At 45.2% G+C, this 16,168-nt stretch overlaps 1 protein-coding gene across 1 annotated transcript in view; it reads left to right on the top strand.

Annotated features, from left to right (window-relative positions):
- The window catches only part of MSH3 (homolog of DNA mismatch repair protein MSH3), a 41,306-nt gene extending 25,138 nt beyond the window's left edge, over positions 1-16,168 (top strand). The window contains exon 12 of the mRNA XM_087378961.1: positions 15,588-16,168. Within this exon, the coding sequence (XP_087235087.1) occupies positions 15,588-16,034 (447 nt within the window). The 3' untranslated portion in view covers positions 16,035-16,168. The remainder of the gene's footprint in view (positions 1-15,587) is intronic.

Consider the following 16,168-nt stretch of genomic DNA (forward strand, 5'->3'; position numbering starts at 1 on the left):
GGTACACGTTTAAAGAAAACCCTACAAACAAGCACCCTTCTAGAGTACCCTGTGCGAGTACTCTGTTCTGACGACTTGCAATAGCCTGTAGAGTACGGACGAAATTGTACGGCAGAAGTGCAGTAGACTGTACGAAAGTCGTACAAATATACGGACTACGATTGCTTGTACGGAATGGTGGGTATAAGAGCTATACGACAGAACTGGTACGGAATGTAGGTACGGATAGAATGCGGGAGCTGTACGGCGCTAATGCAGTTCGCACGTGCAGCGCATCTGTACGGATTTGGCGCAGGTGTACGATCTGTACAGACGAATGGTGCGGAAGTTGTACAGATGCCTACACGAAGAGGTACGGATGGTGTCTACAAATTGCGGATGACCGTATTATTGTACGGACTGATAGCGTGCAGTGCGGTGGCACTGGTACAGTACGGAACTGTACGAACAAAGCTGGAGCTCAACTTGAAGATGAAGATTGCCGGTTGGAAGCAGTGGGTCGGGCAGGGTGAACATGCTCTGATACCAAATGTGAACAAAATGAGAGCAAGAGTGAGCTGAACGTAAGTGTACTGAATAGTGCACTGAAATGAAGTAAGTACAAAAGAGAAGTGAGGGGTTTTGTCTGTGACAAAACTGTATCTTATCCACTAACCGTAGTTAGGGATTAGAGTGTGGTTAGGGGGAAAAACCTCAATGAGGGAAAAGTGCCCCTAACCTACTTATTACAATACATTGGCCACTGCCTAGAATATGATAATGTCATCTATAGCACTAGTTATTAGATTATCTTTGTCTTGCATTGTGTGTTGCAATGCTCAACAGCCCTGCATATCAAAATGAATGTTGATGTATGTGCTGTTGATGCCTTTACTTGCTGCCTTGTGGCTGAATTGTATTGGGAAAGTTTCATATGGTGTGGGTCTAAAGGTCACTGAAAAACAGCACTACGTACCTTTTGTGAAGAGGACGTTCAGCAGCCTGAAGTGGGAGCCATTGCATGCAAGGCGTACGGCAGGGCTGCTGCAGGGGGGGGGGGTAGTAGAGATTTGAGACCAATCACCCTTTTTTGAACATGTAGGAGCTAAAGACATGAACACATACTGGTGGCGAGATATCCCAGATACTAGGAAATTTTCATTGCTTGTTTATTCACATGTATGAGATGAGTCATTGATTACCATGATCGTTGCATGACATTGCTTGACTTAATTCTAGGCTTATGAGGCCCATTTTTGGACATGGCTTACGACAATAAGAGACCATAGATTGCATTGTAGTAGCAGTAAGTTCAATGGCTCTTTGCTTGAGCTGAGTCGGAGTGAGCTTATAAGATAATCCATATCTTCGTGCCCTTCATCTTGTGTGTTTATTGAAGAATCATGATCCTTGCTGCCTTGATATTTGTATCTGTGTTCCCTTTTGCTGGATGAGTGGTGGCCATTTCCTACGCTTTAGAACCAGCTGTGGTGTTGGTGGAGATGCATTACATTTTTGTAGTACCTCATGGATGATTTCCTGCTTTCCATTGCCCTCGCCTTTCAAGAGCTGCAAGCTGGAGCTTGAGTTCTCAAACTTAAAGCTGTAAGTAATAAATGTATTAGTGTCGATCTAAGGCAGTTTCATCTTTTGATATGTCTTGAAGGGATCAGGGAAAAACCTGCAACAGTCAAGTATGAAAGCCTACTAGCTGGAGTGGAGTGGAAAATGCCTTCACCCTGGGAGGCTCCATAGGGGCCTGTATGAGATAGAAAACCCTCTGCTGTAATTAACCCCCAAGTTGGGCAGAGTGAACAAAACCTGCGTGATCTGAACTGGGCTGAAGACCTGCAAACTGAAGACCTGCTATCTAAACTGAAGACCTGCTATCTAAACTGAGGCTGTGCTCTGAGGTGCGACTTGAAGAAGGGAGCTGCGAACTGAACTGAAAGGGGGAGGGCTAAGGCTGGCGACGCAACTTGGAGTAGAGGCGATGTTAGAGATCGACCAACCGAGGGTACACACAGCGGAAGACTGATATAATAGCCCAAGAGCTCACACAGTGTGTGTGGGGAGTGGAATCACAGATTTCTTAAACTTACGTGCTTCAGTACGCACAGCGGAAGATGAGCTCACACAGTGTGTGTGGGGAGTGGAATCACAAATTTCTTAAACTTTTGTGCTTCAAATACATGTGCAGACTCATCAATAGACAATGATCCAGCCAGATATAAAAGCTACCAAAAGAATATGTTCCCGTCCAAAACTAGGGACACAATACAAAGAGAGAGAGATCCAAAGTCCCACCAGAGCGTGGTCCTTTGATCTTACCACCACGTACTTCTACTATTTGCTGGATATCTCTAGAACTTGAGCCCCCATGCTCCACCTCAAGCGTATGTAGACTCTCCATCTTTTGACCTCAGCTCCTTGCTGCCTTAGAAGACAGCCAAGGTCCTAGCCCTCTGTGAGCTCAGTCTGCAGCTATCCTTGAGCTCCTTTGCCTCTTGGATGTAGGCCTGAGGGAGTGTGTGTGCACTGCTGCTCCCAAGTCTGCTGGCTGCTGGATATGTGAATGAGGCACTAGGCTTCCCTTTTATAGGCCCAAAGGCCTGGGAAAAGTGGCCGACTGGAGCAAGCCTTTTGGCCAACTTTTGCTGTCATAAAACCCGCCCCCACCAGCCCTTTGTTTTGGTCTGTGTGCAGCTTCTCTTGGGCTGTGTACCCACTTTCTTTAATTGGGGGCCTAGCCCCCTTTGCTTTGTGTGCCAGCTGATTGACTGGCCCCTTCCACGCCCCCTATTTTGGGGCTGTGTGCTGGGCCTTATGGCCGACCAAGCTGGCTGACCAGCCAGGTCCTTGGCAGGCAGGGTGCTGCCAACTGCAGCCCCTCCCTTGTTGGAAAGGTCACTTCTCCATCTGTAAGCCCCCATATGAGGAGAGCATGGGGGGGGGTTGAACCTAGGGTTTGAGAGATTGACACATGAGCAGCAGCATGGCTGCCATGTGGGCAAAAGAAAAGAGAGAGGGAGGGGGCTGCCACATGGGCAGCACCTCACAGCCAAGAGAGAAGAGCTGGCTGCCACATGGACAGCAGCAAGGCTGTCATGTGGGCAGCACTGTTCAAGTCATATCTGGAAGAGCAGCACTGTTCATGATGGCAAGACTGCAGGATGGATGGCGAGGGCAACAGTCCTTGGATCTAGGCCTGGCCAGAGTCGCCACATGGCAGAGAGGCTCTAGGCAGCAGGCGACACATGGCAGGGTATCCCAGACAGATGGCACAGCATGGTGAGGGCTTGTAGGCAGGTACACGGCCTGTAAACAGGGCCGATACATGGCGTGAGATGGCAGGGGAGCCTGCAGGAGCAGCCGGCCTTGTAGAGGACTGGTAGGGCTGGTCAAGAGATAGTCTACCAGGTTGATCAAGGGCTGCAAGAAGGGGCTGGACCCTGTATGTATAGGGGGCATGTGCCCTAGTTTTGTGGGCCAACAGACCCTTGTTTTGACCCCAAAAGGGCGCATTTAATGGGCCAGAGGGGGCAGGTTGACCGACCAGCAGGTTGGCCATTTTAGGTCTGCTGGGTCGGTTGGTTGGCCAGCCCTCTAGGCCTATAAAAGGGAGGGCCTTGTGCCCTCATTCATCATCACTTGGAGCAGCCTTTGAGGAGCAGAAAGGAGCAGCACCAGCAGCAGCAGTTGGGTCTCATCCTAGAGTGAACCTGGCTGGAGACTTGCAGACTTAGCTCACTCAAAGGGCTGCCCACCTAGGCTGGTTTGCAGACAGCAAGGTGGAAGAGATATGGACGGAAAGTCTACTTATGCTCGAGGTGGAGCACGCGGGCTCGAGTCTAGAGATAGCTGGTAGATAGGAGAAGTACCTTGTGGTAAGATCAGAGGAGCACACCATTGGTGGGACTCTGGATCTATCTCTTTTGTATTGTTGCCCATCGCTTTGGACGGAAATATATTACTTTGGTGGTTTCTCTATTTGGCTGGTTCATTGTCTATTGATGAGTCTACACACCTATGCTATGCACATAAGTTTAAGAAGAGACAGAAAGAAGGGGCCGCCACATGGGCAGCACCTCACAGCAAACCAGAACTTCAAAGGGTGCATCAAAGGAGCTGATGTGCAGGAGAGATGGCAGGGCATCAAGCCTTGGATCTGGCCTGGCACGAGGCGATGGAAGAAGAACAACAAAGAAGCGAGGGTAGAGAGCCTGGCAATAGCAGATGGCAAGGAAAGAGATATTAGAAATCGACCAACAAAGGATACGCACAACGGAAGACTTATAGAATAGCAAAGGAGCTCACACACTGTGGTGTGGGGTGTGGAATCTGTTATCTCACAAATATGAAATACAGCCAACTTGAAACATTGCCCTTGCCCACAAACGAAACTTAGAGCATATAGCATCACCGAACCATTTTAGACAAGGAAGGCTAGAACGCCCCTACTCAAAAGCATGAAAACTGACACCTGTTGGCCCCAACACTTGGCGCCCCTTGCAGTATTTATTTAATTACTGGTTAGCTCAAATACAAGGGACTCCCTTCAAGAGCTCACCCGCAGGTGCAACCAAGTACATTGCCAACCCGTGGCTATGCCAGTGACCAACTCCCAGTGCTATTCTCTTGGTTCCTTTCAATAGCCATGCATAACACAAGTAGAATAACCTGACAGCATGCCAAGCAATGCATTCACATATATCCAAGCCATTACTGAGCCCAAGGCTTGCCACTGCACCCCCAAGAAGAGAGTATCACAACTAGTGCCCCTAATCCTCTCCCGGGCCAATGGCAGGGCATCCAACTTTGTAGAATCTCAGTAAGAATGACAGCCCCTTCTGTAACAATTCATTCACCTGACACATGATCTCCTCCTGCTGTGCCACACTCACCCTGTATGGTGGTCGATTAGGTGGAGAACTGCTCGGAATGATATCAATGGTATGATCTTCTGGTCTCTCAGGAGGTAACTCCTCTGGAAGTTCATTTGAGAAACAATCTACTGAAACAAAAACTCAGTTTGCTGTTTTTCTAGCTTGGAGAAATTAGATTAATCCTCTATTGGTTCTTTTTCTTTGACAAAAATCAAATACGTTGAAAGATGCTTTTTCATTATAGAAGAAATCGCCGAAGCAGATACAACTAGGACTGATTCCTCTTTCGAGTTTACATCTATGACTTGGGTTTTACCCGTATAAGTCAAGGTAAGCTTCTCTTCATGTGTATCAATGATAGCATGAACACGGTACATCCAAGGCATCCCAGCAAAACATCACACTCATGTAAAGGCATCACATAGAAATCCTCATAGTCCACATATCCCTGAATGTGAATCCGTAGCTTCCCTATGATAGCCAATTGAGCTGCAAGTTCAGGAGTAATGAAATTTGCTTTGGGTCCTGAATCAAAGAAGTACAGACAATGTTGATCCCGTAGCTTGCCCCATGCTCTGCACATATTTGTCTTCATTTCAAGGACTCTCTGAAGTATCCTCCAGCAAAATCCAAGTCAAATTGCTGTAAGAAAGTAAGAGCCTCCATCCTATTTGCATGTCCATTGAGGGTCTCAAACTTCACTGCTGCCTCCCCTTCCTTGTAATCCTTCATCTTGAGCCTGGGCTCCAACTGATCATAGCTAGGGGGCTGCAAATAAAGAGGCTGCTATCCTTGGGCTCCTTCTGGAGCTTGAAGAACACTCCCCACAGCTGAGTTTGGAGGCACAGGTGGTACTGGCTGAGTATGTGACATCATGGGACTGCCTCCCTGCAGTCCAGGCTGTATCCCCACATTGGCATACAAAGAATTTTGGGCTGGCTGTGAGGTCATTGCCTGAAATATGGATCCTCCTCCAAAGTGTGTAGGCTGAACTACATACTGTGGTTGGGCTTGCTGCCCTTGCTGAACATTCTGAGCATTGCTACCATGCTCATTCCCATTTGGTCCCTGCCTCTGTGGCACTGCAAGTGGCTGTACCACGGGTGTCCGTGGCTTTGATAGTGGCTGTACCACTGGTGTCGGTAGCTCTGGTAGTGGCTGTCTCACATGCTGCGGATCCTGAATGGGTTGTGCCTCTGCCCTTGGCATCAAGGCTGGATTATGCACAATCTCAGCAAGACTTTGAGTGAGCTGAGTCAAAACTTGCAACACAGAAGCCATCTGTGTTTGCATTACTGCCATAGCATTTGGCTGTTCACTTGGGTCAACACCCAATGCAACTGTACCCATAGGATTGTGCACTTGCGGAGCTGGCTGCCCCAATGCATCAACCTGAATATTCTCCCTTCCGGGGTGTGCTCCCCTTATCTGCGGCTTTGGTTCAGACTCTGAGTCTGCATCATAATCAAGCCTTATATGCTCCATATTTAAAACAATGGATGGCTGTACCGAAAATCAGCAAATCCTTTCTCTACCCAAGCTGCCCAAGGACTCCTCTGGTTGATTTAATGAGTGTCCCGGCAATGGAACCACTGTAACCGGCCTTTGACCGATAAGGGCAGTGTAACTGACTCTATTGTCTCACAAATCTGAAATACAGCCAACTTGAAACATTGCCATTGCCCACAAACAAAACTTAGAGCATATATCTTCACTGCATAGCATCACTGAACCATTTAAGACAAGGGAGGCTAGAATGCCCCTACTAAAAAGCATGAAAAGTGACACCTGTTGGCCCCAACACTTGGCGCCCCTTGCGGTATTTATTTAATTACTGGTTATCTCAAATACAAGGGACTCCCTTCAAGAGCTCACCCATAGTTGCAACCTAGTACAATGCCAACCCGTGGCTGTGCCAGTGAGCACTCCAGGGCTATTCTCTTGGTTCCTTTCAATAGCCATGCATAACACAAGTAGAACAACGTGACAGCATGCCAAGCAATGCATTCACATATATCCAAGCCATTACTGAGCCCAAGGCTTGCCATTGCACCCCCACGAAGAGAGTATCACAACCAGTGGCCCCAATCTTCTCCCGGGCCAATGGTAGGGCATCCAACCTTGCAGAATCTTAGTAAGAATTGTTGGAATGCTGAAAGGAAAGAGTAGAGTGGACACAAAATCAGAATACTTGCATATAGAATGAAGAAGAAAGAGGTCCTTAAGTAGGCACCTCATACAAGGTCACTGACATCACTGATGACCTCAAAGCTCCACAATCATCTCCTCAATCTGCTCCTAGATTCTCTCAATCATCCTATGTGGCTCTCCACCACCTAACTGTGCTTGTGGGCACCTAACTGTGCCTCTAGCACTCACACATAGAAACATAAGGTGTGCCTGAGGCATACACCTTGAGATATCGCAACAAACCCCCCCTCAAGGAAATGCCTCAGGCTATGTCAAGGATACATCTAGTCTCATAGTTTCTCATGCCATCTCATGGTGGTCAAGGATAAATCTATGGCTAGGTTCTCATGCTAGCAAGGGTTCCCTTGGGTGTAAGGTTAACAGAAAGGGATACATAAAGACCTTCCAATGGTTATCTCCCCTGCATGTACATGCACACAATGTCTGCAGGAGGTACCATGGAACAAAACATACACATGGCCTACATCATAAGGTGACCAGAGGTGTTTACAAAACACACAAAACACAATAGTTTATTTGCATTCATTTTGGAGGACTATCCAGGCTGAGTACCTTGACATAAAAGAGAGATCTGGAGCATACATAGAGATGATTTAAAATGCATAATCTTCATGGGATGCCTCATCTTGTGGAGGCAAATTCACTGTAAGTAGATTTGCATTTTCTGTCTTTGCTTTGTCTCTGCAAAACTTCTCACTATGGTTGTTTTTGCCACAGTGCTTGCATGGATTAACTTTGAAGCAGTCCTTTGAAAGGTGATTTGTCTTTCCACAGTGATTGCAAGGAGAATACTTGCCCTTCTGGAATTTCATAACATAAGCAGTGTCATTGCCTTTCCTTAACTCCATATGTCTTTCTTCTTCTTGGAGAGCTGAGATAATGCCTTCAAGGTTTGGATTGGGAAGATTCTTCAAAGTGCTAACAATGTGATCAAAACTTTCAGGCATACTCTTAAGTAACACTGCCATAGCATCATCAGGGGTGATAGGAGAGTTGATAGAAGCTAACTGAGTCATAAGACTCCGCATATAGTTGACATGAGCAGCTAAAGTAGTATCACTTGCCATCTTTAATTCAAAGAAAGAGATTTTAAGTGATAGTTTAGATATGTGAGAGCTTGCACCAAAAATCAAGTCTAGCTTCTGCCATGCTTCCGATGGAGACTCCAAGTCAGATATATGATGTATGTAATCATCACCCAAAGCTAAAGCAATTATACCACATGCTTTTTCTTCTCTTGCTGGATCCCTTGCCGGTCGTGTCGGAGTTGAAGATTCTCCAGCATTTGAGGCCGTAGAAGAAGCGGTAGGAGTAGGTTTGACAAGTCCCCATAAGTTCTCCCGCATCAATGCAAATTTTACCTTCATTTGCCATGTATGGAAGCCCTTTCCATTGAACTTCTCAAGATTATATATGGTAGCCATGAGAGGGTCTAACCCAGATATTGGGCAGTGTCTATCTCTCTTACAAGGCAAAAATAACTGAAAGACTTCCAAAATATGAGCACTTAATGTAGCAAATAGTAGTGACTAGATTTCAAACAATGATGCTTCTTCTTACATGCTTCATAGAAGTGGATGAAATAAACATTTTCCAATCAAAACCAGGTCTAGCAAGTCAAAACAAAACTGAATCCACACTTGTACTGAAGTTATTGAAAGCTTCAAAAAACCAAAAATGCTAGAGTAGCATTTTATGTAGCATCATCTTCAAAAACTTGTCCAAAACTGTCAAAACTGAAATGCTGAACTTGGAGGGCTTGTAGCTCACTCTTCAAAGCAAGGAAAAGAGGGCTTTCTGAAGCAAAAGAAAGCTCATATACCAGAGAAGGTCCAGCACAGAGGTTGGACGAAATGGTGCGCACTTTTGCCCGGGAGAGTTGCTACAGGCTGAAACTGAGTTTTGACGATTTCTCCCTCGTTACTGAACCAAATGACCTGAAAAATGGCTCAAAATCTTCGTCTTGAGGTCGCCCATCTACTCCTAAGAGGGCTCAGGCAATGGCGGAGTAGGCAGGGAGTATTGAGCAACAGAAGAAATTCGCTGTTTGGAGAATGGCAGCCACCACAGACGTTTTTTTTTCAATTGCTTGCAGGTGGAAGTTCGCCCATACTAGAGGAGTTTCCAGCTCAGAGGGTTTGGGCAATGGCTGTTTGTAGATGGAGAACCAAGCTCTCAAAGATTTTGGGAAGACAGAGGAAAATGGAGAAGAAGAAGATGAAGAAGAAGATGATGATGTGGCAGAAATGGGCTCAAGGGGGATCAAAGGGCTCTGATACCATGTTGGAATGCTGAAAGGAAAGAGTAGAGTGGACACAAAATCAGAATACTTGCATATAGAATGAAGAAGAAAGAGGTCCTTAAGTAGGCACCTCATACAAGGTCACTGACATCACTGATGACCTCAAAGCTCCACAATCATCTCCTCAATCTGCTCCTAGATTCTCTCAATCATCCTATGTGGCTCTCCACCACCTAACTGTGCTTGTGGGCACCTAACTGTGCCTCTAGCACTCACACATAGAAACATAAGGTGTGCCTGAGGCATACACCTTGAGATATCGCAACAAGAATGACAGTAGCAAAGAGTAGAAAGAGAAGATAAGAATCCAGCCAACAGAAAGAGCCTGTTTCAGCTCGGAACAGCCCTAGAAGTTGGTTGAACAGCAGACAGCAGACTCTGAGCTGCCTATGAGTGACTTCCAGCACCAGAAGAGATCAAGAAAGAGAGGGTTCAGCAAGCTGAAAACAGATCCGCCATGATTGTGACTACCAGAATGGAGATTCCAGCCCTCCAGCACCTCCGTTCTCAGTGTGCCTTGCACGAGGCAGGAGCAAGAAGTGAGGCATCCAAGAATATGGCCTCAGGTGCGAGAAAGGAAGACTTTTGTCGTGAAGAAAGTCGAGAAAAGCTCCAGAAATGGCCCAGAATGGAGGCGTCCAGGTCGAGGAAGCATGCCAGCAGCAGAGAACACCAAGGGGGGGAGAACTGTCGCGAAGGAAGCTTGAGAATCGACTTCAGCCAGCAAGAGAGAAGTTGCCATCTTGAGAATGAGGAACTTCTGGTAGGTCACCTTGCAGAAATTGTAGGAACATTTTCCCCCTGTGAGCAAGGATGTGCACCTGGATATTCATGATGTTCAAACCACCATGCATCTTAGGAGAACAAAGTTATGCACTGAAAGTAGTCTGATACTTTTCTTGCCATGTTTGGAATGCCATAAGATTTCCATAATGGCAGACATGAAAGAAGTAAGATTTGCCTTGGTGAATAGGATCAAAGGCAAATAAAATTGAATATATGCCACAAGGATGGACTGCACTATCCGAAGCCGAACATGCAAAGGCTAGGTTGCCAATTTCCAATATTCTAGCTTTTTCCGAAGCTTGACCATCGCCCAATCAATTTGTTGACGACGAGTGAGACCCCATCCCAAAGGGTAACCAAGGTGACTTTGGACTTTTGAGAATTTACATGAAGACTAGTTGCCAAACCATAAACAGAGAGAGTCTTCATCAAAGCAGAAAGATCATTCTGCGTATTCTTCAGGGTAAATAAAGAATCATTAGCATAGGCTTGAGCAACCATGTTGCAATTTGCATCCAATTCCAAACCATGAAGGGAGCCTGCAGCCACGAGATGATCAATATATTGCAGCATAGGATGAGTAGCAATGGCATACAATAAAGCACTAAGGGGACATCCTTGACGGACTGAACAACGAAGAGTCCATTCATCTCCAGAAAGAATGCAAGCTGCATTGCTGTCCCTATAAAGCCAGTAGATAATCTGCTGCATTTTTGTTCCAAACCCCAAAGATCGTATTGTTTGCGAGATGAATTCCCATTGAATTGTATCAAAGGCTTTTGCAATATCCACCTGTAAGAGCAGAACATCCTGTTGTGTGTATTTGGCATATTCGATCCCAATATAAGCATTGGCAATATTATCTGTGGTATGCCTACGGGGAACGAAGCCATATTGCGAAGGATGTAGCCCATCATGCAAATAACCTTTAATACGATCAATAACGCTCATGCCAGTCATCATAGCCAAAATGGTTGTTGGTCTCCAATCAGTGAGCAAATCACATAGCTGTTTTTTGGGAAGGAGCTTGACCAGTCCTTTTTTCCATGACATAGGCATTTGCTGATTTTCCCAGGCTGAATTAACCATTTGCAGCAAAGTTTGCTTGAGGATATCCCAGGAGGCAAGAAAAAATTCCATAGTGAGACCATCCCATCTTGGAGATTTCCATCTACCACAGGATTTAACAGCATTTGACAATTCTCTTTCAGTGAAAGGAATTTCCAATCAGAGAGGATGGGATGGACATGCTGCAAAAGAAGCTGACGGGCAGACACAACCTGAGGAGAAAGAATGTCCACATGCCCAAAATGAAATGAGATTTACCATAATCTTGAATAACAGCTTGCATTCTTGCAACAAAAGCCTGCCATGCATAATCCAGATCAACGTGCATCTAATGAGAAAGAGACTGAATGGCATCAGAGACCATGGCTTTAAAATCAGCATGGTCAAGGTAACCATTATTTATCAGCAAAAGGCGTCTGCAAGCCAATCTATCATCTGGAAAGTCATGCAAAGAGAGCCTCAGCCAAAGAGGAGCATGATCAGAGTATGTGAAAGCATGGTCTATCCAAAGCTGATAAGTGAAGGCATCAGAATGATGCGGATGAACCCGATACCATTTGTCCAAGCGTGCCTAATATGAAGATTGAGAATTATGCTGAAAGGTATAGCCCGAAAGCATGGGCTGCAATTCCTTCGAGAGATCAACGAGAGACAACTGAAGCAAAAAATCAGACCATGCCTGCTTTTCAGAAGCCAACATGTGAGTGTGGCCTAAGGTATTATCTCTCGGCTGTGGGGCATTATTGAAATCACCACAAATAAACGCATAATGCCGCCAGGGATATTTATGCATGGCATCCCAAATCAAAGCTCGATTCCCGGAAGATTGAGAAGCATATATTGATGCAAATTCAAAGATGTCGCCTTGAACAAGGCATTGTATGACCATCCATCGACCATGGTGATCATTGAACGCCACAATAGAGTGAAGATCATGCTTAACAAAAAAAGCTACCCTAGAGAAAGAGTGCTCTCGAGCATAAAAAATGTCATAACCAGCGAAATGTCCAGATTTTCCGGCATACATACGCTGATTATGCTCTTGTAAAACCACTATATCAGGCTGCAATTGGCGTGTGTACAGCCATACCAGTTTCCATTTTCGACCATCACACAAACCGTGTACATTCAAAGTAATGCATTTGAGATGATCAAGCATATTTACAGATATAGGACAGGTATGTATAACAGCAAAAATGCCTTCTATGTCTGCATTTCCACCTCAGTATCCGGGCCTCGGCCCTGAGAAGAAAACTCAGCCACACACACACACACACACACATGTGCCCTTAACATTCAAAAAATCATATTAATCAATTAGTTGGGGGAGGGGGGGGATAGGGGAGTGGTATATGGATGGCAAAATATTTAAGCATAAAGGGGTGGGGCAATAATTAGTCTCATGTGGGGGAGGGAGAGAGCTTGAATTAAATAAAAGGGGGGGGGGAGCATTAAAGAGGGAAGGGCGTGTGAGATTGGGGAGGGGGGGCATTTATGAAAGGCATTAAAGAGGAAAGGACATCCCAAAGGGGGAGGGGGATGAGGGGGGTTTTATAATACTATTATAAGGAAAGGAGCATGTAATATTACTGAATAACCTAGTAGTAGGGCTCATGCTTGGGGAAAAAAAGGTTTTGGGTTCGAATCTTGTTTTTGGGTTGTTGAACGTTTGGGGAAGTCCCCCTTGGTCGTAGTCTATGCATAAAATAAATTAAGCTATGGAGAGACATAGGTTAATTAATGCATGAATAAATTAAGACAGAAAAACATATGTTAATTAAAGTATAAATAAATTAAGCCATAGAATAAACATAGGCTAATTAATCCTCCATGCACCAAAACTAATTAATTAATTGAATTTGGTAGTGGAGTGCACATAAGGAAAGAAGTTTTGGATTCTGCAGTTAAACACTCCGCGTGTAGTTCTTGAGACGCTCGTAAGTATCCTGTTACAAGATATCCTGTGTTGGCCCCATTTCTAACATTGACAAAACCACTATAGGAGTTTATGGACGGTGGTGGAACTCTTATGAGTCTGAGGGTAGAACACGAGAGGAAATGCAAAAAAGATCATTAACATTGTGGGTTCAAGCAAGGTTCTCCTTTGTTGCCATCCCTATTTGGCTTCTACATTGATGAGGTGTCAACGTTCATAGATAGTCTTGAAGAAGATGGGTCATCTCTGGCTTGGAGAGTGATGCTACTTTTAGGCTATGCTCGGCTGATGACCTTAGACAGCATCTACACAACCATACATGATTTTCTGTACTCAAACAGATTTGAAGGTCCCCTCTGTAATAACAAGACTACGATGTTCCAACATCTCGAGGCCAACCATGCACAAAGAGATCTTCGTCTAGCATAGGGAGCCGCTCTAGATATGATCTTCGTCTAGCATAGGGAGCCGCTCTAGATATGGACCTAACTGTCTCATCACATTTTGAACCTAGCTCATGTATCGCTTTGATGGACAAACAATCCACCCCTTGGGACGTATTACCGCCCTAGGTGACGAAGAGTCGACATTGAGGTGCCAAACCTTCTCGTCAAAGTTAACTCTTGGGAAAGATCAGCTTGTTATCCTAAGAGTCATTTTTATCTATAATTGATAGCTCTTCCACCTTGCACTCTTTTATCTCTAAGCCTGACTTTCATCTTGCTTGTCTGGTAGGTCTACTAGTCAAGCTTCCTTCGAAGGTTTATTTCTGCAAGCTTGAGGAAACCTTTGCATGCCTTGATTACCTTTTGGGAGGCCTATGCCCCAAACTATCTACTTGAGATTGTTTTTGGCTCATAAGTCTTGACACAAGGTTAGAATTGTAGCTCTTCTAGACTAGTATCTGACTAATGGCTTGGAGTAAGTGGTCGGTTTCGATTACTAATGCTCTCTGCTATCCTTTGCCGTCCACCTTAGGTGTGTGAGAGGGGTCTAAAGCCTCCCAGGGAACAATGAAGCTTCATAGAATCTTTCTGTCTAGGAGTGGGTAGTCCACATCTTCATTGACGTGTCTGTTTCATTGAGTCTATCTCCGAGATAGAGCCCAGAGGCTAAGCGGGTAAGAGGAAGGAGTGAAGAGGGGAAGAAAAGGGATAGCGAGGAGGTTGCTAAGAGATCCGCCAGGCAAGAGAGCAGAAAAGAGAGAAAGAAAGGAGGAGAGGCCTGAAGAGGAAAGGGGAAAGGAGAGAATGAGAGTTGGGGTGTTGCATGCCTTAAGGGGCTGGCAGGAAGTAGCAAAGGCCCATGATAGGGCTTTGGTGAAGAGGAAAGTCACAAAGGGGGTGGCGAGCAGACAGCAGGAGGAGGAAGAGCTACCAACCCGGGGGGGGGGGACCTTGGGCAGAAACAGGGGAAAGGGTGGTTGCCAAACCGTGGGCAGAGTCTCTGCTCATGGGCAGAAATGACCAGCAGGAGGGTGGTGAACAGAGGGGTGGTGGCAGAAGGAGAGCACGGGAGAGTGTCAAGCAGTCGAAGGGAGGCACTAGCAGCTCGAGCAGGGAATTGTTCTCTATGTGACTTTACATCCTTGTCAAGTCATACTAACTGTGAAATTCATACAAACAACGTTACTCACGATGATACTCAAGACTTTAAGGTAAAGTGAACCATCATCCATGAATCCTGCATTGTATAACTAGAAGTAGCCCCATTGAGCTGTACAAAGCCACATGATGCCTTAAGCAAAGTCATGGTTCAAAATGACTACTGTTGGGAAGAGCAAAATCCCACACAGTATCGAGATAGAGCATCTCTCTCAAACGTCTCTGTCTGTCCTGTCAAATTTAGAAGGATGACAAACTTCTTTAATACAAATCACGTCAAGCTTGCTTGAACTCTAATTGAAGGTTTAGATGCACTGAGAGCTCTTGTTGCCAGGTGAGTCTTGAGACCACCTATCGACCCTTTTGGAGACAACAACTGAATTTGAATTATTTGGTAGTTTACCTGGCTTGAACCCAATACTTTGGAGGAAGTAGACAAAATCAAGCTATCTTTTAGAATGCATACGATGAGCACAATTGGCTTCTTTGTTCGTACTGTTGCCCACAGCATGATGCCTAACAAAGAGCAATTTACACAAGCTACGAGATAGAAGGAAACATGTACTCCACACTTCATCCAAATGAGTGACATGAATTGTCAATATGGACTGTGAGCTCTAAGCATGTGAGGATTGAGAGTCTTGAGCTTGTAGAAGCCAGGTCAACCATGCTAATTGATGTTAGAACAAAGGCATATAACTACACATGGAACGTCTTAAATTTAAAAGAGTTCACATGTTTGCAGGAATTGCAGAGAGAGAGAGAGAGAGAGAGAGAGAGAGAGAGAGAGAGTTGATTGTCTTCTGGTCCCTCAGGTTCCCGAAGCTTGTGTTTTACGAGCATCATATATGGCTGCAAAGATGGAGAAAGAAGTAAGGTCTCGGGCACTCTCTGTGACTGAAAATACAAATGTACAGGAGAAATCATATGATCTGATGGAAGGAATATTACATGACCTGCATAAGGCACATAGTGAGATACAGACTGTAAGCTTGAATGAGAAGCATCAATTAGCAAGTACAGGTCATGGATTGGAGGTGTTGGAGGATTCTGTAGGACTCCTGTCAGACAGTAGTGTGTTGGAAACTGACAGCAGGAAATGGCTTATAAGGTCTGAGGGCTTGGTCAATGGTGCAAGTGTACTGAAAATTTCACAGCTTTTCTGTGCTGTCTTGTCAGCCTTGAGATGTTATAAACCAGAGGAAGCTCTTCCTGTTTTAAAGAAAGTTCAAGAACACACAGTTTCGACTTTAAGAGCATAACAATTGTAATAATCTGTCATTCTGGATGCTATTTGAAAAAAATTGCCACCATACATGCACAACTCACCACCTTTTTGTCAGGATTATACCCAGCTGTTCGTTCTCTCCATCAGATGTGGGTTTTACAACTTCTT

Source organism: Dipteris shenzhenensis, chromosome 9 (genome assembly GCF_047967505.1).
Source record: "Dipteris shenzhenensis isolate YYH24624 ecotype China chromosome 9, Dip_SZ_1.0, whole genome shotgun sequence".
In the NCBI taxonomy this organism is placed as follows: Eukaryota; Viridiplantae; Streptophyta; class Polypodiopsida; order Gleicheniales; family Dipteridaceae; genus Dipteris; species Dipteris shenzhenensis.